Here is a 27,997-nt window from a genome sequence, read left to right as displayed (position 1 = left end):
CAATCTAAGGGCAAAATAACTTGAAATAAATATTAATATTATATTTTAATTACTTTTAAATTGAAAGTAATAAGTCAAGTTTAAGAGCTCATAGGCTTGTAAGTTTAAACTAATTATTTTAAAATGAGAAAATAAATGCTTTTACTAAGAAACAGAAGACAGATGTTATTATAAAGGCACATAAAAAGTGAAAAACTGGGGGAATTTAACATGCTTCAGAACATCAAGAATTCTTTGGCTGTAACATTTAGACACTTCTTTTTGTTTTGTGAATGCTTTAGACTATCACACCTTCACAGAATTTTACTAAAAGTCTTGTGGGCATATTTCAGTTTTCTAGCTCCTAAATATTCTACAGTTTTCCAAAAGGCAGCTTTCACTTTCTTTCTGAAAACATTATTTTCATCTATTACTAAAGCAGTGGTACATCTATTAACAAAACAGATAAAAAGGCACAGGGGTCAATGAAAATGGTTTATATTAAATTTGAATGTATTCCACCTAGATTCTTGATTCACATCACTCCAGAGTTGAATGAAAGTTAAAAGTAGAGGACTTGATCAACACATATACATTGCATGTTATCTATTTAAACATGCATACATTCATCCAATAAGAGGAATATAAACATTTAGTTTTTATCATCTCACATGTAGGCACTATAGAAATTACAGCCACAGCATGATCTTGCACATATGTGTTGACATAATCTATCCATGGAACAAGTAAACTATGTGTTTCCACAAAGGTCTGGAGTTGACTTGGGGGAGCTTTTGCTCTTCCCTTCCTCTTTGAAAATGCCATGTGAAGATACGTGTTTATAGACAATTCTTAATCATGATAACAGCTGAAGCAAAGAAAAACAGCGTAAAAAGTGGTCTAATTTTTAGTTAGTCCTGCTGGATTGTACGCTACCTGGCCTTTCTCAATGAAGTATACTTCATTGGAGGAGAGTATCATGAGAATATCTTGCTTCTGTTTGCTTCAGTGAAGAGTTCCTTGGTTCCTCTAGACTGATTTTAAAGGTTATATCTGATTTTGTTTCAAAATATGACCTGACTTTGGTGAATAACTTTTTTCTTTTCTTCAGCATCTCACAGGATCACAGAATGGCTGAGGTTGGAAGGGACCTCTGGAAGTCACCTCATCCAACTCCCCTTGCTCAAGCAGAGCCACTTGGAGCCCATGACCATGTCCACATGTCTTTTGAATATCTCCAAGAAGGGAGACTCTCCCTGGGCAACCTCTGCCAGTGCTTGGTCACCCTCAGAATAGAAGTTTTTCCTGATGTTTGGAGGGAACCTCCTGTCTTTCAGTTTATGTCCACTGCCTCCGGTCCTGTCACTGGACACCAATGAAAAGAGCCTGGCCTCATCCTCTTTGCACCTTCCCTTCAGGTATTTATATACATTAATAACATCCTCTCTCAGCCTGCTCCATAACGAACAGAGCTCTAGTCCCATCTGTCTCAGCCTTTTCTCATAGGAGTGGTGCTCCACTCCTTTAATCATCTTCACAACCGTTTGCTGGACACTATCCAGTAGCTCCATATCCCTATTGTACTGGGAAGATACAGAGCTAATCTCTTCATACGTAAGTCTACCAAACCTTTTAAGATTTCTCAGAAGCTACATGTAAGATGCACTGGGAATTTCCATTTATTTTTTTCTAATTAATGATAATCTAATGAAAGTAATATTTTCTTGGTATAACTTGATCTAAAGGCAGGTCAAAAGATCATGGCAGAGAGGTAGTTAAGTTTTTTTGTTCAGCCTGCAGGGCATTCACATAATAAAGGTATCCAGACAAGGCCCCCACTCTTCAGTTACCAAGCTTGTGCCAGACTACAACTTCTGAGACTCTTTTACACTTAAGCCATTCAGTTGTGGTTGTTCCACAATGGATCAAGAACAGATATGTAGTTTTCCTACTGTTAACAGAACAATAAACAGCCGTTTGGAAAAGTGGTGTTGAATTAGTGTGCCTTCATACACATTGCATGCAAGTCTACAGGGGGCTCCAAAAGTCTTTGCAGTGATCTGTTTTGGATTAAATTAGCGTAATGCAATTTACATCAAAAACAATTTCTGAATATGTCCATTTCTCTTCCTATGCTCAATCAGGAATGAAGGAAGAGAAGAAGAAATGAAGAAATAAAAGGATAATATTGCATTCATTCATTCTTTCATTCATAACTTCTTTTTCTATTTTTAGACTGTAAAATTATTTCATCTGCTCTCATATGAATTATAATTAATGGCACTAATAAGGTACTTAGCTTACATTGAAAGAAAATTAATGTTATTAGCCAGAGAATATTTCTCTAAGGCATGTCACATGTGACACTATAACTGTGAATGCTTTAAACATTGAATTCTGTTACAGACATGATGCTATGCAAAAGAAGTACATATCCATGCTCCCAAAGCTTGTCTAGACGCTTTGTATTTCATATTTTTGACGTGGACTGTAATAATACACTTCAGTGTTGGTTTAATAAGATACAAACAAGAAATATTCAAAGGAGTATTTCATTCATGTGTCTTATAGGTTTTTTATCCTCCTAGCGTGGACATTGCCTTATAATTGAATTATTGTCCAATTAGGTAACTGATTCTCCATAAATAAACAAATGAAAATGGAGAATTGTCTTTTATTTAGAATTCACGGTCTGAGTGGACTCTGAGTGGACTTCTCTGTCCTACTAAAAAGTTTGTTGCTTTTCCTCTTGCAAATGGCAGCTAACACATTCTTACTGATTCTTGAAATCAGGAACAATATTTCATTTGCATTTCATGGTCTAATCTTGATATAACTCTTTCATCACTGGTACCTGACAACCTAAACTTCTACTACTTCTAACTTCTATTATTTTTTTATCATCCACAAAGTTTTCCTGCAATATTTCCCACTCAGCAGATAGCACATTGTAGGTTTCTTTTAGAACTGAGTTGAAGCTGGTGTTTATTTTCCTACCAGATGCCAAACATTTCCAATGTTGTACTATGATGCAGTTTTCTATACACTCTTTTATTTGCATGCTTGTGTTGTCTTTAATTAGAAGGTTTTGAAGCATATAGTTATGTCTGGGCTATTTTGTTCTTATTGCTTTTGCAAGTTACATTCATTTATGCAAAAATACTAATTTCTGCCTAGTGAATGATAAAACTTCCCTTTGTGGAAAGCTTATAGTTTTCACTTTTCAGACTTTCCAGACAATTTTGCTAGAATTTTCTACTGTAACATCTTCAGAGGCATTCCAAGAAAATACTGGTTATTGACATCAGTAGTACAGCGAATAAATAAATACTTTGTCTCACATAGCTGATGCATTAAGACTGGCATTTTCAGTGGAGGTTATGGAAATAAGTACTCCCTTCAATTGAAAAAAAAAAAAAAAAGGCAAAAGCTATATTATTGCTTCAGACTCCTTTGGAAATGTCAGCCATAACTTTTTTTCATCATTCTAATAATGGAGGAGAAAGCAGAGGAACTAAACATATTTTCTACCTCCTGGAGCAAATATGCAATCTGTCATCAGAAAAGTCTTACAAGACATAAGCGAAACCAAGTAACTAGACCCTCAACTGAAACAAAATTTGATGCTTGAATAGTGATTTATGACAGATGAGGATCTGTTTCCTGAATAAGGTAGCTTTGCTGCTCCTGATGTTCCTGCAATGGATTCTAAAGGACAATACACAAGGAAACTCCTGTATCTCCTTTCTGATTTTGTTCAAAAATCCTATGTTATCACTGCTGAATTTGTATCCCTGATTTGTCCCAAGCTTTTTAATAATATGCTTCTGTCCTACACAGTTTATTTGACACATCTCCCAAGAGTCTGTGGTCATTCTGGAAGAGAGTAGTGGTTTTCGATCTGTTACCACCTCTGCATCATTAAATAGCCTGAATTAGCAGCATGTCAGCTGCCTTGGCTCCCAACTTGCTGTTCAAACCCTGGAGCCACAATTCTGAGGTGGGAGCAACATGTAATGGCATCAGCAACGAGGCTGGGGTAAGCTAATTACCACAGAACAGAAAAAGAAATCATAAAAATCAAACACAGATGGTAGGACCAGCTAATGCTCAGTAGCTTACTACAATGTGGATGCAAGCAGAAAAGACGACACATGAATACTTGTACCTAATGCAAGCATTTGGTTGATAAAATGTTGATCGCTATTGACAGAAGTGATAAAGATTCAGGGTGTAATATAACTGGAATGAAAGCCACTCTCTTGTGAGAAAACCTGGCTTACAAAACAATTTTTTTCTGTTTAATCCAGTTACCTTCCACATTGAAAACCCTTCCTACTACGTGTATCGCAGTTTCTCACAAGAGTTTTCTCCTTTTTTGCCAATACTACAGTAAATACATTATGAATCACTAAATGTGCTGTGATGCCTTTTTTCCCCTACCTTCTGCAACTAGACCTCTTGAAGCAAAATATCCAAAGGAATATACATTATGTTTAACTGCACATGCTTGCATAGTTTAAAAATACGTATGCAACAAAGCTGAATATCTGTTTATAGCAACTTCTAAGGAAACAATATTTTCTTGAAGAAATCCAATTTGCACTGAATTGTACTGAGAACAGAACTGACTCGGGGTATACAGGAAGGAGGAATGTAAGCTCATCTTTAGCTCCTAATACTATTCTCCCATACAATTATTTTCTAATATGACCCGGTAGCTGTTTTCACAATTGATTGTCTCTGGAATGAGAGTGTCATTCCGCTACAGCTGGAGATAAGGGAGTCCTGCTGAAAGATGTAGTGATCAACTGGTCCCCATCCTCAGAGATAATGGAAGGCTCTGAAGAGCAAATTGTTTGGTTTTGACTGTTCTTCATGAATAGAAGTGGACCACACCTGAGGGATTTCACTATTTCAGAGAACTCACTAAAAAGAATAGCAAATTAATTTTCCTAATAGCACATATTGTAGTCACTTTATTTGAAAATATTTTTATATCAGTATCATGTGGTTGTTTTTTGAGTTAACATATTGTTTTATGAGGACAACCTGCAGAAGCCAGATGGCACTCAGAAGCTCACGGGGTTGGATTCAATTACTCTCCGTCAAATGTCCATAGTAAAGGTATCCATATCTCTGCTAAATCCATACTGTATGGACTGCCTTCATAGTCAAAGAAGAGAGCAGGCATTTGCAGGACGTAATAAATTCAGTCATAAAATAGATATTATAAGAGGTCAGATTGTTATGCCTTTTAAACTACTGTTTCTTTCCCCTAAGTATAAAGGACAAGTATGTCAGATATACCGTAGACATCCAAAGTCTGCATTTGGTGGACATGAATATAAGTCTTCCATAGATTTCCTTCACTGATGTTAAAAGTACATGTAACATACCTACACTCCAGTCCATTTCCTCCACTGCATCTCCATATAAACCATGCTTGCTCTTTCCTCTGAAATTTTTTGAAGCATATAGAGCAGTATGGACGTGAAGATAAGACAGGACAAGAAGAAATGGTGCATCACTGTTCCTGGAAAAAAACAAAACAAAACAAATCCCTAAACCCTTAGTATATTTTGTGACAAAATTTCTACAAAGAAACCTTTCTACAGTAAAGCTCAAAACAAAACAAAACAGAGGAAAAGGAATATTGTGACCAGTTACAGGGTAATGCTGACTACACACACATACAGGGTAAAAATGTCATTCTGAACTGTATACTGAATTGAAAGCAAAAATAAACAACATAATCTAATTACTGTTTGCTATATATATTGAAAGAGGACTTGCTTAAAGCCAAGAGCCTTACACTTTCTGGCTGCAAGAACCTCTCTTCACTTTACAAGTAAATATTTAAAAGCCCAGTTATAACTGCCGCTCAAAAACATACTTTTGTAACTACATATGTATGTGAAACACAATGATCTTCCTCTACAAGGTCATATGGAAGCTGATCAGCTAGACTATTATGAGGATTAGGGTCAAACATCCCATAATATGATTGTTCAGCCTAGGGAAGAAAAGGCTGAGAGGGAATCTCATCAATATTTCTAAATATCTCAAGGGTGGGTGTAAAGAGGATGGGACCTGATTCCTTTCAGTGGTGCCCAACGATAGAATGAGGAGCAGTGGGCACAGACTGAAGCACAGGTGGTTCCATCTGAATATGAGGAGAAACTTCTTTACTTTGAGGGTGCCAGAGCCCTGGAACAAGCTGCCCAGAGACATTGTGGAGTCTCCTTCTCTAGAAACATTCAAGACTCGCCTGGACACATTCCTGTGCAATCTACTCTAGGGGAACCTGCTTTAGCAGACGGGTCAGACTAGATGATCTCCAGAGGCCTCTTCCAACCCTAACCATTCTGTGATTCTGTGACTATATCAAGTATACTGGTACTTTTCCTCCTTCTCCGTCCTGGACCAAGGTATATGTCCATATCTTCTCTTGCTCTTTAATGCTGTGTGTGTGTGTGTATGCATGTGATCAGTACATAACATATGTTGTACCAAAGAATAAGTAATCTCAAAGTACATACTAATAGAAAGAAATTGTTCTCCTCTCACAGTAATGAACAGCCTCCACTGTCTTCAGCCTATTTCCTGAACTGATATAGAAGATAGAATGTAATAAACAGACTCTCTGTAAATTTTTCTGTACATGTGATCTGTCAACGTGATATTTATGATCAGTTCCAGCAGGCTGTGAAAGCACTGCTGAAGTAAGAACTTTTTCTTATGCATTATTTATAGAACTTTACTTAAAATTGTGTGGTACTAGCCAATTTTACTGCTATACGCTCTAACAGTATTTGAACTACATGAAGCACACTGTAAATATCAGTTGAATCACAAAAGCACTACCCAGAAAACTTGTCTGTATCTCACCTTAAAGCACACAGCTAATTACAGAGTATTTTTGGCTTTATATAACATATTTTTCTGTTGCCTGCCTGTGGTGGACAATCCCTGTGATTCACGTCAACATCAAAGGGAGACTATATATTTCCTCAGGCTGTTGATTCATCCACTTTTTAAGGAGCAGAAGAACAATGCAGACACGCACATACAAACTGTTTCTTTAAAATTAAACCCAAAAATAAATCTAACTTTTAGAAGCTGAAAACAAAGTCTTTTAATAAACAGGATTCATATGGTATGAATATTTTACTCCTAAGGAAAAATAAGTAGGTTTAATCCAGTATATTTATGACCCATTTTGTCTCTCTTCTTGGATGGACCTTGTTTTGTACAAGTTACATGGTTAAAGCTTTTTTTTACTGGCATAGGCAGCAGTACATAAACTCAAAATGGGAAAATTTTATCCAGATTACTCACTTGATAAGTGTGTTTCTGACTGGGACTATTTCTTCATAAAGTGTCTCCTTTTTAAAAAAAATGTCAGAATAAATAGAACATTTTTCATGTAGAAAATGGAAAAAAATATTTGAATTATCTTCAAATATTCGTGCATGTATCCTCCATTATCTTAGTATTTTAAAGTACAGGTTCAAAATATAAAGACAATATCTTTCATGAAAGATCCACTTTCCATGAAGTTGTTTGTTGCTATTTGAGAGGTCATGTACGTGAGAAACTTTCATTACTGTAGAAACAACACATGAGATTTCTGAGTCAATGAAAAAGACTGAAGATGTCAGCACTTCAAGTAAAAAGGAAGTATACTTGTAAGTTTAATATTTCATATGTATATTAATGTAATACTGACCTTTCATTAAAGAACATTTCTGCAAGTCAGATTTTTGGTTTACAACCTGCATTTTTTACTGCATAGGATTATCTTTGACTTTTTCCTTAAACACAGTTCACTGAATTGAGAGTAATACACAAATTCTAGGGGAAAATGCAAGAAAAATCTACATTTTACTTATAATGGTGCAGGCATAATTTACTTTTCATGCAAACTGCCTTGTTCTAATGTCACAGAGATAGTGCATACTTCTAAATGCATATCTGTATTGCTAAAAGTGAGTATCAACAACCTCCACTTTAAAGGTCATTTTCAAGAGACAATAACTCAGGTTTAGGGTTTGTTGTTGTTGTTTTCTTGTTTGGTTTTGGTTGGTTGGTTGGTTGGTTGTTTTTTTTTTTTGCGGGGGGGGGGTGTTGTTTGGTTTCGTGTTTGTTTTTTTTTTTTTAGATGGAACACAAAGATTGCACTTTCATGTAAAGTCATCAAATCAACAATTGATATGGAAGGGCACTACATCACTCTCTTCTTTGCAACTCAAATTGACAGGTTCTGATTGACAGCTCACTGTCAGGTGGAGAAGTATCTCAACTATTAATATCCTATAAAAGATCACAGGCAGCTATTTATCTCCTGCCAAACTCTCTAAGAATCATGACTGACTACCTTTACCATGACCTTGAAAATGGGATGACAATATCATCTACTAGGCAGGAGAGAAATTTGACAATAGCTTAACTCCTGAACCACTTCAGTAAACAGATCCTTCAAAAATGTATTGCCACTACCTTTTACACAGTTCAAACACAGGGAACTTCAGTTTCAAAAGATCTGAGATTCACTTACTCAAACACAGAAATAAATTTTATTCTAAAATGAATCACAGTCTTTTCAATTTACTGAGTAGCCAGACAGATTACACACAACTGTCATAAGACATTCTTTAGTGTGTTCTTAACAATCTTGAAAACACCTAAATGCATCATGTTGCTGGTGACTCCTCTGCATTGCGTACTCCTAGGTTCTTATTTAGTGTGAGGAGTTTCCAAATTACTCAAGAATCTAGTTCAGGCTTGAGCTGTAAAAAAACCCTTTAAAGTGGATGAGAGAGCAAGTTACAACTAAGCTGACTTCACGCTTCACACAAGGGTCTTTTAACTTTTTTTCCTGCAATTTTGCTCTAAATATTTGCTGCACTGAAAACTCCTTGGGTACTTTTGTTTGCTTTTCTGTGCAGTGATGCTAATTTAAGAGCACTGCAGCAGAGCAACAGCTGGGGCTCTGAATTTGTTGGCCTGTGGTTTCCAAATCAAACTGAGATTTCAAGTACAATTCTATATGGCTTTGTTTTACTTTTTCACAATAAATTCTAAATTAACCTTTTATATGATGGACAAATATGATGTTTCCGAACAGCATTTTTTTTCTAGATGCAAAATTATCCCCACATTTTGTCATAAAGTACATATTTTTAACCCATTAGACTATTAGACCCTGTATACCAGTGAAGGTGCTATGATCCACAGCAGATAACTATGAAAGCAGATATACTTGGCTTCGCCTGACCTGGGCAAACACTGTGCTGTGTTAAAATTGAGTTAAGAATTGTTTCTGTAATCCCCAAAATCTTATAAATTCCAGCCAATTCACCCATAAGACTAAAATAGCCTGCAAAGAACTATTTGAAATAGATATAGGGGTAAAATACATCACTTCTGATAAGTACATATGATTTAATAAAACTTATTGAATGAGAATATGACATTTTCACATAATCATAGTGCACCAGAGTCATAGTTAAAGTGAAAGAAAACAAAAAGGTTGAAGCATATAATCTGAAGATATATTTTCAGCACAAATATGTAACAGTGTGTTGATACAGGCAGATGCAAACCTAACTTTCCCTCTCTGTAACTCTCTTTTTACTTAAAACATTCTTGTTTAATATCATCCCCAGTGGACAAGTTCATCCAGTGCTCATTTCCCATGGCTCCCTCCTCTACTTCCACATTAGATCACCCATTAGACAGTGCTCTTTGAAAGGGGACAGGCTGAATGCACTTCATCAAGCCTTGTTCTGGTAGAAAGAAAAGGCAAACCTTGGCTTAGTTTTATCAAAGCAGGATTTTGTCCTACAAGCTGGATTTTGGTTTGTTCTGACTGCTAACAGTGCTAACATCGTTGTTACCATGAATAAATATTTCCGTCTTACTCTTTTAAAAGACACATCTTTAAACTACAAACCTCAGATTTTCCGAATTTTTCAAAATCAGAAAAGAGATCTCCAGACCACATGGGGGTAACTTATCAAAACCACAAAAGGTGTTAAAAATTGAATTAGAAGGGTTAAAAAATAAGTAAAAAGACAGAAAATCTGTCTCTTTCTAGAAGATATTAAAAGTAGAATGTGTTACTACTATATCTGCATTTGTGAAATGATTCTTCCATGCAAATAGACAAGATAATTTTGACATCTCTAATGGCATACCTATTTCTTTGCTGAAATGCTTAAGGTACACAATTCATAGATGTGTTTATTTCCTTTCTATACAACAATTTTTTCCCCTTGAAAAAGTACATTCTTGTAAGCATGGGAAAAAGAAAGAAATTTCTCATCTACTACAAAGTATTTTCATTACTAAATCCCTCTCCCCCACAAAACTTTGGAGCCCAGTATACAGGCCTACTACTTTTTAGAAGTGTTTGATTTACAAGGCAGTCTGTCACTCATCAATGAACTAGTTAGGTTCTCAATCATTCATAAATTACTTAAATCTTTCATTTTCAGATGGCCCAAAAGTATATGAATTCACAGCTTCTTCTTGTTAGCTTTTTGTTCAAAAGGAACAAGCAGAGGTCTGAGGAAAGGGGATGAAGTAGAGTTGTTATGGCTTGTAAGTTACTATCCTTTTTTCATGTATGTGCACATATTCATCATGTATACACAAAGATACACAAACTCTTCTCTATAATTTGTATTTTACTGTAAATTATAAGGAATACTCTTGTAGTGTTGATAAAAACACTTGATTTCAGAACTCTAACTGCAGTACAACATGTCAACTGCCTGATCTTAGGACCTAGTGATATATGGAAAAACTCTAAACCCCAGTCTGCTCAAGTAGACGAAAATAAATCTGAATGTGTTGTAACAGCCTTTCAAGGACTGAAATAGAATAGATAAAAAGAAAAAAATGTATTAAGTGTCATCACAAAATGTTGACTATTATGGCAATGCAATCCATGACTGAAAAAATATGCATGAAAATTGTTCAATATCATCTTCACCATAGCTGCTCAATATAAACAAGTTTTATGCAAATACTGTTTTCCACAAGTTAGATTTTATTAGGATTTAAAAAAATATTACCAATTGTGATCAGCTATATAAATTTGTCAGAGAGGTGTTCTGTATCACAGAGTGGTACTTTTGTGTTGTTAATTTCTGATACATTAGAAACTGGTCTCTGGCATTTTCCATATTTGTCTGTGCAGCTGGTCATTAAAGGATGTGCTGAAGACACATGAGTGACAACCACATTGAACTTAACATGAAAAAACAGCATTTATCTGACTTTCAAATATTCTGTAATGTCTAGAGACTGTTCTGATAGGTTTACAATATGTACATATATTTGCTCTTGGTGAAAAGCCATTAGAATTAACATACACAGAGCTGACCCGCCCACTTACAATTAGGGTGAGCAACTAAATTAGTATGCATTTACACACACTGGATCTGACACTTGTAGTTGTATATATCCTTCTCCAGTGCCATTTCTGAGCATTGAAACTTTTATTTGCTCTCTTCCAGTATACCTAGGAACAAATAAAACTGTAATACACATACACTAGACGAAGGAAGAAAAATACAATACTATGTCTCCAAAAACCAGACCAAATTACCAATCCCTAACATTCTGTGATTCTGTGATAGCTATATGCTATGAAGAAATTATAAGAAGACTTGAAAAATACAAAATCTAGTTATTATATACATGGTAAGAAGCCATGAAGCTGACAATCTGACTAACAGAGAAATAGCTAGAAAAGAGAATAATGTCAGGAAGTCCATCACCTACATGTGGCTAAAGGACTGAGGGATACTGCTTGCTGAAAGAAGTGGAACCACAAGAACGATGTGAAGCAACCAAGGCTTCCAAAAACCTTGTGGCCCTTCACTTATGAGTCCCAGATGTCTGATTTCTGCTGCAACCTGGTTGCGTCTTGATGGCCATTCCCCTACAAATGGCCAAAGTCAGTAGACGAGTCATACAAGCAAAGGTCTACTGGTGCACTGGAATTGACAGGTATGAACAACATCATGTCAGAATCAGTGTGTCAAAGCAAATATTGATTTTGTTGCTCACACTACTGTATGGGACAGATCAGTTCAGTGAATACTAATCTAATTACTCCTATCCCCAGGAGCAAGTTTTATGGCCATATACTTAGCATGTGAATTCACTACATGGCACAGTTAAGATTGCTTGAATGCCCAAATTGCTTCTCAATACCTTAATGTGCTTGGATATTCTTTAATTTAACATTGACTCCGAATTGTCTGGGTTATAATTCTCACTATAATTGCAGCATTCCTGTAACAAAGTTTATTGTAAATTACGAATATGCGCTATTAACCTTGACTTCAATTTAACATCACTTTTGTCTGGAAAATATGTTGAGAACTGGGGTCAAGTGCCAAGCTGATGTAAAGCCACCTACCTCCAGCTGAGACAACAATGCTACGCTGACTTAGATGATATGTTGTTTGCCAGCTCTAAACACTGACTAAGCTATACAATAACAGTGGACACATTATTGTAAATAATAATAAAGTTAAAAGAGTTACTTGTTTTCTAGCATTGATTTCCAGTCTTCAACTCACCTGTTTTGGGGCTACCATTTTATTGCCATTGAATCGAAATTAATGAAACATTCAGAGCTATACAAAACATTCTGAATCACTACAGGTACATAACATACTTGTAAATCATGGAAGAACCTGCCTACATATAGTTAATGTACTCAAGAGTCTCTTAAAATCACCAAATGCTTGGTCACCAAGCAGATAACCTGTCAACAATTTTCAAAGGGGGCTGTGTGTGTGTTTTTAGTAAACAAAGTATTTCACTGTTAAATTAGTTAGAATGTAGATGAGAAGGCAGCTTTACATCTATCACCATTGCCAAGAGGAAATAAAGATATTTTAGTTCATAAATATTCATGAGAATGTTGACTGTTGGGAAGACTTACTCACTTAAAGAAATTTAATATTAAAAAAAAAACTTCAGTACAGTAAGCAGAGACAGCCACATAAAATATTTATAACGATAGAAATGATAGAAAAATTGCAGCATGAAATCAAGATTTTAGATAAACATTTCTTTCTTGCTAACAGTCTTGATGACTACTGCATGCAGTGTTTAAGTCTAGAAAATTTAGCCTCTGATTCTTTGGTATAAGTTTTCATCCAGCACTGACACCATGTGAATGTATTCACAGTTACTGCCTGGAATATCCTTTCCAGAATAGTAATTAAGGGACTTCTTCTGTATAAGAACAGTTTTGATTAACTATTTTTAGAAGCAGTGCAACCTATTTCAAAAGTAACTGAGCAAAATACTTTAGTATATTTTTCAAGAAGTTAAACGGATGAAATATTTTTCCTCCAAATATATTGATTTGTATTTCAGAATATACAAACGTATACTTTTATGACTTGTTCCCATTCAAAGCCCTGTGATGACAATTATGCCAAAGTAGCTATCTTTGCAAAAATGAAGAATGACTTAGGAAGACTTTGTACATCCAATGTTTAGGTAACCCAATGTCATGGCTATCGAAAATTAATTGCTTTAAAAAAACCACATTTTTTTCCTAACATCTGTAAATCAAATATTTTCAAAATGAATCTGCATTAAAAGTGGAGGCATCTAAAATGACAATATCTACATGAAATTCTCAAGAATAAAAGTCCTAAGAAATTTAGATATTTTATTTTTTTTCTGAAGCATGTAAACATAGCTTTTAATTTTTATAGAGAAAATTATGACATATCTGATAGAAAACAAAACAGAACACTTTCACTAAAGAGATTAACTTCAGTCATCTTTTAAAGGAAAAAAATGATGGTAACATATAACAGCCTATTCCTCGTGCCCATCAGTTCACTTTTTTTCTACTTTTTTGGAAGCACTGTCATTGTGAAATGCCAGCATTAACTTATAACACAGTTAGAAACCTACCTGCTTATAAACTGCATGGCTTCTTTTGTCAGTCTCTGAGTAAGGTTCTCATAGGATAGTGGTTGCTGGATAATCTGATGGTCCCTCATTAAGAAGCAGTTCAGGTGTCGAAAATGATAAAAGAAAAAAAACAAAACCGCAAATGAAATAGCGGTTATTAACAAGCAGTAACTCAAGGCTTGGAAAGGTACTTTGAGAAGGCCAATGTACTGCACTATTGCCAAGGAGACCAGGGTGATTCCAGCAATCTGGACTGGGATGACAAGAGTTTTCTGAACCCCTTTTAAAAATACGCTGCCTTGGCCAGGTTTGCAGTCTCTAAAATTGGTCACGGTAAGCCCGTAAAAGTAATCAAATCCATGACTGAGGGGGTGGTGACAGAAGTCATTACTGCTTTCACAGTTCATCCCAAGATGCCACTTCCCTACAAAGAGAAAAGGACAAGGAGAATTTTTGTAGTTAAATCATCAAACTTATAACATGCACTGTTCCAAACATGAAACTGTCACTATCTGACTGATATCTCCCCACCCCCAGCATTTATTGTGTAGATCCCTGTTTTCTCCTAATCTTTCTTTATGCCTTCATCAAAGACTTTATTTCATGTCTGCCTCTTCATATTAGTTAGAAATAGTTTGGCAGAGCTCCTGATGGATACCATTAAATTCTGAGTGGGCTAGCAGGTCACTGAGGGGTAACAGAGCCCTAGAAGATAGCTAACTCTGAAAATGAAGCCTTTGTGCATGTGTAGTTAAGGAGTTAAAAAAATTATCATTTTATAGCCACTACTGCTTTCTTAGGAAGAGTCAATAAGGAGTTAAGAAATATCTTTTCTGGTTTTTTTCTGGTAAATCATATACATTTGACTAGTTTAAAAAAAAAAAAAAAAAAAAAGAAGAAAAAAGAAAAAAGAAAACTATCAAACAGAAAATAAATCAAGAATAGTGAAATTAACAAGGCATTTATTACTTAAATGATTGCAAAATCTCTGAAATTGCCAACCTCCCTCACTATATACATGTATACATAGTGAGGGAGATAATTTTTTATTTATGGCCATAATATATATATATAAAAATAATAAAGAAACAACAGTAACAAGTAAATTACTGCCAAATGCTATCTCTCACAGCATTTTGTCTCACTAGGAAATCATTCTAATCCCACAATAATGTTGGACACTGACTAACACAAGGAAACAGTGAGTCTGATTTGCATTATAGTAACAAAATCTATGTTCATGTTGATTACAGTAAGTATCTAGGTAATTCTTTTTATGACTCAGGTACAACCCCTTACCATATGCTTATGCATAGTTTAGTGCAACAGACCTGTTTGGTAGCTGGTACTGCAGCAGCAAAGAGGGTGAAGACGGAGGTCAGTTCTGATGTTTTGAAATAGTACCACCAAATGGGCTCAATGACATTATTTGTCTTTCACAAACGACAGAACTAAGGTAGGGGATGGGAATGTCATGTGCCTAAGTTCATCCACCAGCAAAGGTAGAGAAAAATACCACAGAAATCTTGAGCCTAACTGAATGCTTAGTTGAGTCCCGTTCTCCTTCTTCATCTCTTGATGCTCTTAGGTTAGAAATAACTTCTGTATAACACAGAAGCAGTTATAAAAGCATTTTCAGGTCTGCTTATGTGCCAGTAAAATGGAGGCCTCTACAGCTTTCTCCTCCCATCAGAAGCTTTCCCTCTTACTGTCTGTTGGCCCCTCACCTGAGGTGGGATTTGGCTTTTTGCAGGCAGAATGGCTCTTGTCACTACTTCTGACACAGTCCAGTGAACATCATTGTGGCTGACTACAAAAACAGCAATGAAGACCACTGTACCGAATTTTTAGATGTCATAATGGTGCCATCAAGCACTTGCTAAGACTGCAAGTCTGAATCTCATTCCCAGCAAGCAAAGACACAGATTTTGGAAAGCAAATGCTTTAATATTTTCTCTTAGGTTTACATTACTGTATTTTGACCGTTTTTATGGAATAATTGTAAAGCCAGATATGTAGCAAGGTGAGCATGAAAGAACTCTCATCAAGTTAGATAGTTGAAATAAAAGTAGAGGCTTATAATCATGATTATAAATGATCTTAACGCTTTTTTTTCCTCTTATTTGTCAATCTCAAAGCACTTACAATTTAGTAAAAAAATATGAAAAAGTAACCCAAACAAATGAAATATACTTTCAAGGTCATTTACTATGATATAAAGAAGTTTGTTTAAACTGGATCTCAATAAAACCAGACATTGCAAGCCAGGACAGAAGAATCTTGCAACAACAAATTAGGACAGGGGAAACTATAGGACTCATTTTTGTCAAAAAGGTTTTAGCAAGCACAACAAATTGTTCAATGTCAAAGTGAACCTGGGCCTCAAAAAAAAAGATTTGTTCAGAAGCAACTTAAGGCAAACAAAGTAGACAGCAGGTTAGCTGGGAAAAGCAGCAGAAAGTCTGGTTCAAATTATATTGGCAGCTGTTATGGAGAGACACAATTGCCATTCTCAAATGGCTGATGAAGTAGAGGGTTTTGATAGAACCTGTGCTACTATGGAAGTAAGTGATGACTGGGTCCACAATGGATGTTTAGTTTCATGTCTTGTGGCAATAACCCCTGCCTTGAGCTAGTGTTTCAACAGATTATTGTAATGTGCTTTATATCCTGGGTCTCTTCTGAATCCAAGAGCAGTGTGAAATGCTCTCACCTCTTTGCCAAGTGAAGCTTGATAGTACGGACACTTCACACAAGCATCATATGCATTTCAGCAGATTCTACCAAGCTTTTGTGTGAAATTTATGCTGTTATTTGTAAATTATGAGTGCATTAATAGTTGGACATCTAGGCACTCTTCCCCTCTCCTTTAGCCACAATTAAGATTTCTGCAGAGCAAAAAGCAATGCAATGAAAAGGCAAGTGGAAATGAGAGGCAAGTTCTATTCAGCCAAGAAACTTAATTTGGAACTCAGTTTCAGAACCCAGGATGCTGAAGAGGCTGCAAAAATTCAGGTTTCCCCTCTACTTTTCCCTCAGACAGTTGAAACAGGAACAATCTGAAGACTGAGTTGTATATAATGATATATTTCTCATTGTATGATTTTGTGCTCTTCAGATAAGTAGTAAGATGTGAGATACAGAGCAAAATGCAAACAGGAATATTTTCTGCACTCAAATAAATATATTTATATGAAGTACAAAGCAATAATAATATAAAATATATATGCATATATTATTAATATAGTCAGATTTTAAACTGTTCTATTAATCTTACTCCATAGACTAGACTCAGCATGTCACTACTGTGATGTGACCAAATATTTCAACACCTCGTTCTGGAAGAAAGATACAAGTCCCAGTTTATCCATTGGCATTTTAAACTTTGGAGATAAGCTATGTAGGCAGATTTTAAACGTCTCTGGATGCTACACAACACACAGGATAACACTAGTGAGGAAAAACTGACATTTACTCAACTGTAATTGAGTACTGCAGTAGTTAAAATAACACTCATTTGCTTTCAGTAGAATTTTTGCATTATGAATAGCTATTCCCTACAAAACATCAATATTTCTTCTTACTCTCCAGGATCCTTAACTGGTGAAACATCGCATATTCAATGCATCTGCCTTTTTTGAGAAAACTTGGTTTTGTTGCAGATCTTCTCATTGTGTCTCTTCCTGCCAGATCTATTGGATGCCAGCTTCGTTGTGTCACAGGGGAAAAATAATGTTATAAAAAAGTGTACACATAAAGTAGATTTATAGCTAAAATATATTTAGGGATGTATCAAGCAAGAGGAAGCATATATTCAGAGGATGGAACAAAAATTAAAAAGAAAGGAAAATGCATTTAGGGAAATAAAAATGTCCTTAGTGAGTAAAGGAGAGAGAAACTTGGGGGAAAAAATAAAAAGTGACAGTACAAGCTTGAGGAACTGAAAGGCTTCAAATTACTCCTATGCCAATCCATCACTGGTGTGGGATTTGACAATTAATTGTTTAGGAACTGCTGAGTTAGATTAAACCAAGCAAAGACTCTGTGACCTAGACCGATACGATGTGATAAGAATACCAGCAGAGGCAGAAAATGAGCTGGTTGGGAATCAGAGTCTGCCTATCTAGTCTTCAAATCTACATAATTTTTCTTTTTGTCATTTACACATGCTTTATCCTTAATTTTAATGCACTTCTTGATTTTCGGAAGCCTTCATTATACTCTAAGGATATGGTAATATTACATCTTATGGTTTCATAGCTATCATTCAGACCACTTGGAAGAATTGTTCATTAAGCATCATGGAGAGAACTTCTGAAGATCTAAGTGGCAAGCTGTCATGTTGCAGTGAATGTGGTTAAAAAAAGAACATTAACTAGGTCAGCTCCAAAAAATAAATTGTATTACAGTACTTGTTACAAATAGAAAAAAAAAATGCAGTCTTTAATTGAATATGGACCAATATGAATTAACTCCATGATAAACAAGGAAAATTATGAATAGATTTTTGCATCATAATTCAAATACAACTGCACCAAATATATTTCTGCTAAGATTTTCTGGTTTTCTGGTTTGAATCTGTCAGGACCTCAAGTTATTTTATGCTTTCTAAGACTAGGGTATAGCTAAGCAAGATTTTTAGTTAAGAACATTGACATTGGGTATCTACACAATACAAATATTTTTTTAATAGTGGTGCAAATTGTTAGCCTCACTAAACAGACTGATTTTTAAACAGAAATTACTCCCCAAATTGCAAACTTTTGTTACATTTAAAAAACAAATTGGGTGTCTAAACTAATGTAGTAATATTCCAGTATGATGTTCTGTAAGCAACTATTTCCTGGCAATTCCAATAGAAAAATACATTATATAGTACAAGTTGTATTTAAAAAAAATCTTCTAAAGTAAGCAGTGTGGAATAAGTCGGTGGCCAAATCAGGAAAAAAAAACGCACATTATTTAAACGTTATTTCTTTATGATATTCATTCAACTCTGTTTAATATTCATCTAGTGGGAAACTTTGTACCCATCACTGAATATTTATGTGCAGTTAGTTGTCTGAACTGTCTTTATAATGAGAGAGAAACACATTTTTTGCATTAAACATCTACCATAGGATGAGACAAATTTCCCAGAAATGCCCATTTCTGTCTGATGACTAAGACGAGAAGCCAGATGGTTAGCCCAGGTACTACATTATCTACTTTGTGGATATTTGAAAACTGGTGAAACAAATCCTACAACTGTGCTGACTTGTACCCTGTGATCAATCCCTCATTGTCTCTCTGTTGTAATCAAGTTCCTATTTATACTGAAAACTTTTCAATAGCTTAACTAATTTTCAATTTGTTCATCATGTTTCTTCAGTACCTTGCACAATGAGACTATTCACAAATGAATTAGACATACTTACGTGGTTAGTGTTGTACATATGCATGGGAATGTGCTCAGCTTTGTGCCAGGAAAATAAACTCATTATGCTGTGGGGAAAAAGCTTAATGCAGACCCTTAATAGCCTATATGGAAAGCTAATGTTCTTTTGATTGAAATGAATGAAAAATAATGCTGTATATTGTGCAATTTTACCTATTAGAGCTGTTGCATAACCTCTCTGCTTCAAGAGTTTGGTAAAAGTTATTTCTTCAGAAGGAAGTCCCCCAGAAGAGGCAGAAAACAAGAAGACACCAACTCGTGAGAAGGCAGCCATTCCTAAATACAATGAAAGTCATTTGGATAACATAGTGAAACAATTTCCATTCATTCTTTCTGCATGCATTTTTTTCCTTTAGGTGGTATCACTTAAATGATATATTACCACCAGATGCTAAATGTTGCAAATGGCAGATACAAACATCCATTTAGCTGAGTGAGGTCTTTTGTGTATTGACACCAGAAATTGAGAAGTAGAGAAAAAATTCTCTGCTCATAACCATGGGGCCAGCCATAATATGAACAGCTGCAGCCCCTTCTGTAGATATTCTAAGGTATAACTTATCTGAAAGAAGCTGAGCTTTCCAAATTTATTTTTCTTGAACACAGGGAAGGAATGGAGCTGAGGACTAAGTGATTTCACTCCCAAGTTCCACTCTTCAAACTTCCACCTTCCTCATACGTGGCTTTCTACAAGCCTTTAAGATTATTTGAGGGAAGGCAGAGGAAATAGGGCAGTCCTATACCTGGGCATGTAAATACCATGAGGTCAAAAAAGAGCAAGAGAGAGTCTGATTCTGGAAATAGAGCAGTGAGGGCATGCAGCTTTGATGGGAGAGAACCCATGTTCCAATGGCATGAAGACACATGATTCAATGCACACAGAGTGCATAAAAGCAGCAGCAGGCACCAGCTAACAAGACAACATCCAGTAATTTCTATATACTGAGAGTCTGAGGAACACAAACTTCAGCTTATAAACTGCTCTCAGGTTGAGGAACTTGAGAGCTCAGGTTCATGAAAATTAGATTACTAGGATTCCAGACGAGAGCTGGCTCTGAGTATAGACAGATAGAACACAGGATATCTATGCAAATCTGTGCAGATGTATCTCCAGGAAACCTGAATTATGCAACTGGATGATTGCAGTGCCAAAGTTACATGACTGATTTAGACAACCAGAGTCTTCCCTCAGGTATACCTTGCGGTTAGATGAGAAAAAGACTCATTAGACTGGTTTATTAAAAAGAGCTCAACCTACTCTTCATATGTTGACTTCAGTTTTTCACCCCAGCTAGCTTTATTGATCAACAGTTTAGCTAGTTTTAAGCATCTATACAGATCTATAATTTATTTATTATACAGTTATTCATACTTATTTTTATGTACTTCTCTTGCTTGTAAGTGAAATCAGTGTAATTCCCATAAGTTACCAGAATGGAAGTACAGAACACTATGATTATTTTTTTTTTCATCATTACCATTTTCCAAGTTTGCGTCTCATCAAATACTGCATTTTGGAATATTTTTATTCAGGTGTATTAGCAAGAGTTTTAAATTTCTAACCTTTTTTTCCACATCATGATTCTAGTATCTTCTATAATAATCCTTTACTAGCTCTTCACTGATGTTTGGAAATAATCCATATTTAGCGATTTTGGAATTTAATTAAGACAAAGTTCAATTTTTGCAACTACATGCAAATGATTAGATATGACTGAGAGAAGATCAGTTAAGAAAAAAGAAAACAGTTCCAATGCTAATTTTTCAGAAATAAGAACAAGGTTCATAATGGAAAATGATCTGTAGCTTCATCTACAGTAAATATTAATAGCAATATAGCCATAACAGGTATATAAAATTTTCCTTTGCAGCTGAATGTAATGGAAAATTTAGCAAGTTATATTAGCTGGCACTTTTGCAGAAGCTTGTTACTTGATTTGAATGAGCACGAACATATCAAGTAGGCTCCTGAGTCTTGCTTTGCTTTCATTCCCAGAAGCAAGGACAGGATGTTTTATCACTAATGAACAAGCGATCTGATTAATGTATAATGATCCTTGCTAAAAATGATGTTAAGGGAATGTTAAAGTTGCATGGCTAAGCACTGAGGGGCTCAGTCCCAGCACACTAAAATGAACTGGATCTTCACTGACTCAAATGGGCTTTGGATCAGGTATTTTCACAGTATCACAGTATCACAGTATGTTTGGGATTGGAAGGGACCTCAAAAGATCATCTAGTCCAATCCCCCTGCTGGAGCAGGAACACCTAGGTGAGGTCGCACAGGAACATGTCCAGGCGGGTTTTGAATGTCTCCAGAGAAGGAGACTCCACAACCCCCCTAGGCAGCCTGTTCCAGTGTTCTGTCACCCTCACTGAGAAGAAGTTTCTTCTCAAATTTAAGTGGAACCTCTTGTGTTCCAGTTTGATCCCATTACCCCTTGTCCTATCATTGTTTGCCACCGAGAAGAGCCTGGCTCCATCCTCATGGCACTCACCCTTTATATATTTATAAACATTAATAAGGTCCCCCCTTAGTCTCCTCTTCTCCAAACTAAAGAGACCCAGCTCCCTCAGCCTTTCTTCATAAGGGAGGTGCTCCACTCCCTTAATCATCTTCGTTGCCCTACGCTGGACCCTCTCCAGCAGTTCCCTGTCCTTCTTGAACTGAGGGGCCCAGAACTGGACACAATATTCCAGATGTGGTCTCACCAGGGTGGAGTAGAGGGGAAGGAGGACCTCTCTCGATCTACTAACCACCCCCCTTCTAATACACCCCAGGATGCCATTGGCCTTCCTGGCCACAAGGGCACAGTGCTGGCTCATGGTCATCCTGTTGTCCACCAGGACCCCCAGGTCCCTTTCCCCTACACTGCTCTCTAATATGTAATCTCCCAACCTATACAGGTACCTGGGGTTGTTCCTGCCCAGATGCAGGACTCTACACTTGCCCTTGTTAAATTTCATTAGGTTATTCCCCGCCCAACTCTCCAGCCTGTCCAGGTCCCGCTGGATGGCAGCACAGCCCTCCGGCGTGTCAGCCACTCCTCCCAGCTTAGTGTCATCAGCAAACTTGCTGATAGTATGAGAAGTTATAAGATGCATATATACATAGGATACTTAATACTGTGTATGTGTAGATAGGGAACAAATACTTAGAAAGGAGGGAGATTTTTTGCTTTCTTCTTCCCAGTTTTAAGGGCTGCTGGAATACCTTTATGAACTGTTTTCCTTCCCCACTCTTCCCTGAAAAAAAATAACAATTTGTCTAAATCAAAAGGTTTTGTAGAAACTGAAATATCTGAGTAGAAGGATTTACAGTGGGTTCTTCCACGGTGTCTTTCTAGATGCACCTCTGTGATGTTCAACACTCAGTCTGCCCACCAGTATTCTGGGAGCAGCCTGAATGCAACTGAGGATGCAGGCAAAGACCCCCAGGGTCATCTGGACAATGGAGGAAGTCAATGGAATTTGTCTGCTCCTTACATTAAATAACCACAATCAGCTTTTTCCCTCAGTGTTTTTAAAAAAAATAAATTCCCAATTAAAAAGCTTTATTTTTGTGTTAACTCTTCTGAAACGTGAAAACTTCCCATACACATGGAAGATTTCAAAAACTGACCAACCCTGCTGAGCTTGATTACTCACTGAAATGAGTACCTAACCCAGTAATGATCAAGAAGGGACAGAGAAAAAAAATGGATACAGTTTACCGCAAATAAAATATGATATTTATATATAAATAAAGTAATGGTATTTTACCTGATCTGATAGGATATCGCCCTGTCAGGAAAGCTGCCCTGCTTGGAGTACAAAGTGGGGACGCCGCTATATGCTGAGTAAGTGTCACTCCTTCCTCTGCTAGCCTGTCAATATTAGGGGTTCTAGTAAAACATAAGCACAACAACAACAAAAAAAAAAAAGTAAAAGAATACATAAAGATGATTTTTTAGAAACGGGCATGGCGAGATTAAGGCATCACAGGCAAAAACTATCAGGAAAGTCAAATTAAGACTTACTGTGTGCAAATTATCAAAACCATGGTGGTGGTGAAATTCTAAATACTATCGTGTCAACTATTTTTACATTGGGTGTCAACACTGAACCCAGACACTGTGGCATTGAGACAAAAATCTTTTTCCCCACCTACATCTACTCTTCATGGCCAGTACCAAAGTGTGACACCTGGATGCATTATACTACAAGCCTTTTTTAATGCATTCCTTGACCTAGAACTGTAACATTGCTGCTTACATGGCCTTTCTGCTTCAGCAATGGGGAAAGGACAGACTGAAGAAAGTTGTGCTTCTTTATTCTTTACTTGGTGTCACTTCTGTCTTTCCTCAGCAAAAGTTTTTTGGGGTAGGGGTAATGTTGTGTGGTGGTATCAGTTATTAGAGGAGATGAAAATGGTTATGACTCTGCATTAGGCGATGTTTACATGTCTGCCATGACCATGCCTGCAATATTCAACCCAGAAGCACATCCAAGTTTCCATATCTGCATGGGAAACTTGACTGTGACCTGGCTCATTATGCAGAACAAAACTGGGTCCTGCAGAAAGAAATCCTGTGCCCTTGGTTCTAAAGAAAAGAACCAGAAATGCAGAGTGGCCAGGAGCTGCAGGATGCTCTAATAGGTCCCTGACCTGGAAGATTAATGACCATGACCTCAAGGCACACTAGTGCTCCCATTATCTAAGTCTAATAGTCAGAAACATTAACTTTCCAACAGACTACTTTGCTACCTATAATATCACCTACTGATAACAAGCGGTATGATGACATTTCTTCATACTCCAAAGATCTGGTCTTGAGTTCTCACATCTCTCTACATCTTGGAGCAGTTCTAGTCCTTGTGAGTGAGCTGTAACTTGAGGGGTTTTGTTTGTTTGTTTTGGGGTTTTTTTTTAGCTAGTTTAAATTATAAGTTTTTACTTCTAAGTTCAGCAGGAACAAAAGTATTTAACATTTGACAGGACAGCGCTTTTAGTCTGAATGTTCTATTTAACTTGATCAAAAACTTTGCACCACTGAAACACAATGACAAAGTACAATTTGTGCTTTTTACAGAACCATCATACTGGTAATGGTGGTAATGGCTGGTGGTAATGACCATACTGGGGAACACTGCTGCATCACTCAAGTATATTAACATTTGATTTAATGAAATTACTGACTACAGCATGAAAATAAATGAAGGAAAAAAATCAGTAGTTTCTTTCCAATTGCTTAGTGACAAGATTGTCTCAAATCATGAGTGTTTCAAACTATACTTAATTCATAGTATTTGCATTCTGCATATTTTAAAAGAAAATTATTGATTAGAGTTTCCTTCTCTAGACCTATCCTTATGTGGTTGGTTGCTCAGTTCTCTGTTTATGATGCAACTTTTCAGCAGGATACATACATCAGATGTCTTATTTTCTTGTTAACAAAACAAAGATTGAGTATACTGTTCTCTGGAAAGGGTATGAACTTTGTTTACTTATAAAGAATCTAATCAAAACTCACAATGTATTAGTGTTTTTAACTTTACAAATTCATAGAAAAACTAAATATCAAGCTATGTCTTTCCCAAATTAATCATCATACCTTAAGGTTCTGTTCCCGTAACATCCCAGGTCTCCAATACCAAGATCATCAGCCATCAGTAAAATGACATTGGGATTTGAAGTACTGTGTGTTTTGACACTGTTTATGGCACACTGGCAAATTATGAGAAATAAAAGGACTTTCATCTTCTTCCTGATGTGTAGGAACAGGTGAAAAACATAATTTAAAAAAACCCCACATTTAAAAAAAATTGACTCATAATCTAATTCAGTAATACCATTGCCCTGGACTGTGCAGTAGAAGAGAAAAAGAAAATTAGATTCTATATTTTCATTCAGATTTTTTTTCCTCAAGAGGTTTTTTTTAACATTATTTTCTCTCTCATATTTCTTAAAAACATTTCTTAAAAACCTTCTAGTACATAGCTAATTTTTCCTTCCGCTCCTTCGCACACTTTAAATATAGACAAAGAACTAGTTACAACCTCAGTGACAATACTTTTTCATACACAGATGGAATTCACAGCAAGAAATCATGAGAACAAAAAAAAATAATTTTTTTAAGATTGATTGCTGAAAAAAAGTGAATCAATTCTGCTGCTGAAGTAAATTACTGAATTTCTCTTAAACAAGGAATAAAGAGAGGGTGAACAGAGGCATTATCAAATTACTGAACGGAATGTTTAAGAACAAGCTCTTCGCAAACGTTTTAAGTATCAGGGCCTACAGCAAAATTAGTAAAAATATTTGATATCATATCACAATGTTCTATAAACAATGCTTGTGGCATATCAAACTTAAAACATGAAGAATTTATTATATACAATACTACATACCGTGATATGCTTTTATGATAAAAGCATAGTTTATCTGCAGATGTCTATGCTATGAATGCCATTTTACCTAAACAGGGACTTGTCATATCTCTGTTTTAAACCGCACTGACTATGCCCTGGCTACAATCGAGTGCCTCTAGGCTGTGATGGACTGTGCCAGGTATACACATCTAAAAATGAGCAGAGACTCTCTCTCTTTTGCCCCTAGTAATACTCCCATCTGCTCCGGATGCAGGCAGCCTTTTTCAAATGCAGATAAGGCATGAGTCACCTCTGCACTCTGGATTATGCTGGGACAAGAAGGAAAGCAGAGGATGCCAAGACGGAGGTAAAAATTTGAAAGTGAAAGAGTAGGAATGAGAGTGAGAAACAAGGATTCCCAGAAAGAATAGGGACAGCAGCTCAAGAAAGAAAAAATCTTGTACATCAGGGAGTTATGATAGATAAAAGTAACCAGAGAGAAGATAAAGAAGCCAGAACTGGAAGAGCTGGTACAAAGAAACTAGACATCAAGGGAGACACATTCGTAAATCAGTGAGGTGTGGTGGGTAAAAGTATCGGTAGAGAAGAAAGTAGTCAGAACTGGCAGAGCTTGCACTGACTTGAATAAAGAGCAAGAAGGGAAGCTTGAGACCCAGCCGGAATCTGAGCTGCAGGGTGAAATGAGGAGAAATGGTAGAGCAGGGATGTCAAACTCATTTTTTCACCCGGGGCCACATCAGCCTCACGGTTGCCTCCGAAGGGCAGAAAGTAACTACTCCTACATTTATACAGTCCTAAAATTACATTCGGCCCTTCGGAGGCAACCGCGAGGCTGATGTGGCCCCTGGTGAAAATGACACCCCTGTGGTAGAGGGTTTATGAAACTGGAAGGGATAGTGCTGCAGTGGATAGGAAAACAAACTGAGGAAAAGAGGTGAGAGAACTTGGAGTGTCTGGGAGGAAAGAGCTGAGGAGTTGTGATTAAGGCAGATGAAGGGAACTGATTGGAAAGAGCCTGGGCAGATAAGACGTGGGACTGATACATGTGAGAAGAGGCCAAAAAGTGGGGATCAATTAACACAGACTGGGGCTTCTGATTCTGAACCTTCATTATTGCCATTCTGCCAGAAAGTACAGGTGCAAAGCGGATTTTTACTCTTTTAGTGCTTGTTCACATATAGATAAAACATTAATAACTATACTAGCTGATTTTTACTGCTTAACATACACTTTATAAGCCATTAACCTCACTTTGATGACAACAGTTCTGGTTTAGACTTCAGCTGGCAACATTTAAAGATCCCAGCCTTGTCACTGCAGCAACAGATCCTTACCTGCGTTACTGCATGGGAAGCCATCCACTTTGTTTCAGACATGGAAAATACATACACAAACTTTAAGACTAGAACACTAAATGCAGTTCTGCTTGGTGGGATGCATCTAACCAATGCTTCGACAAATTACCATACTAATGAAGATGTGTAGCACCTGTCACACTGCAGACATTTAATGTGCACAGTAGATTTACCCTTCTTCCCTCAGAGCATAAACAAGAGTGAATTGCTTCCTATGTGTTGCAAGAGAACTAACATGCTGACCCCATAGGACAGGAGCAACCTGCTCCTGTATCTTAAATTCCTACTCCACTGTTCAGCCTGCAAGGGTCTCAGGGCCCATGGCAATAGAGATGTTTGAAAATGGTGACATATATGCTGGTGACATTACATATAGAGTTGGAGAGATGCTTGCAGGACTTGCACATTTATTTCACAGAATTACTCAGTTTTGCTGTAGGTTTCATATTATCTGAATAAAACCCAGAAATATATACTCCTGCCACTAATAATAATTTTAAAGGCATGGAGATAGCTGGTTTTGCAAGTTTTACAAACAGCAGTTCTAAGATTTGACTCAAACTACAAACGAAATAGCCTGTGTTTTAATTAGAAGGTATGGGCCATGGAGAGTAGTCTTTTTAAATATGTGTTCATCCTTTAGCCACTAATGAACAGAGAAAATTAATTTTTCTTTTACTGAGCAAGGTTACTGTTGGAAACAAGAGTAGTAGCTGTATTTTATTTTCCAAAATGAAATAAAAACCAAAAAAAAATGCGTGAAGTACCTTAGAAATAAATTGACTACAATTTAATGAATTTTAAAGCAATTTCAAGTCTGTGTAGAGACATCAGCAGGAATATAAGCTATTCATCAAAATGCCTAAGAAAATTAATCACCTTGCTCAAATAT

The 27,997-nt window shown here is 36.4% G+C and overlaps 1 protein-coding gene across 1 annotated transcript in view; it reads right to left on the bottom strand.

The window, feature by feature from the left end:
- Positions 1-27,457, bottom strand: part of STS (steroid sulfatase) — a gene marked incomplete at its 5' end in the record, with an annotated part of 87,290 nt that extends 59,833 nt beyond the window's left edge. Inside the window, 7 exon segments of the mRNA XM_082057292.1 lie at positions 5,379-5,515; positions 13,942-14,365; positions 19,532-19,654; positions 23,141-23,262; positions 24,973-25,125; positions 27,368-27,441; positions 27,443-27,457. Of these exon segments, the coding sequence (XP_081913418.1) occupies positions 5,379-5,515; positions 13,942-14,365; positions 19,532-19,654; positions 23,141-23,262; positions 24,973-25,125; positions 27,368-27,441; positions 27,443-27,457 (1,048 nt within the window).
- Between the last annotated feature and the right edge of the window lie 540 nt (positions 27,458-27,997).

This window comes from Streptopelia decaocto, assembly GCF_964273445.1.
Source record: "Streptopelia decaocto genome assembly, chromosome: 1".
In the NCBI taxonomy this organism is placed as follows: Eukaryota; Metazoa; Chordata; class Aves; order Columbiformes; family Columbidae; genus Streptopelia; species Streptopelia decaocto.
This window is presented reverse-complemented; position numbering and strand designations above follow the sequence as displayed.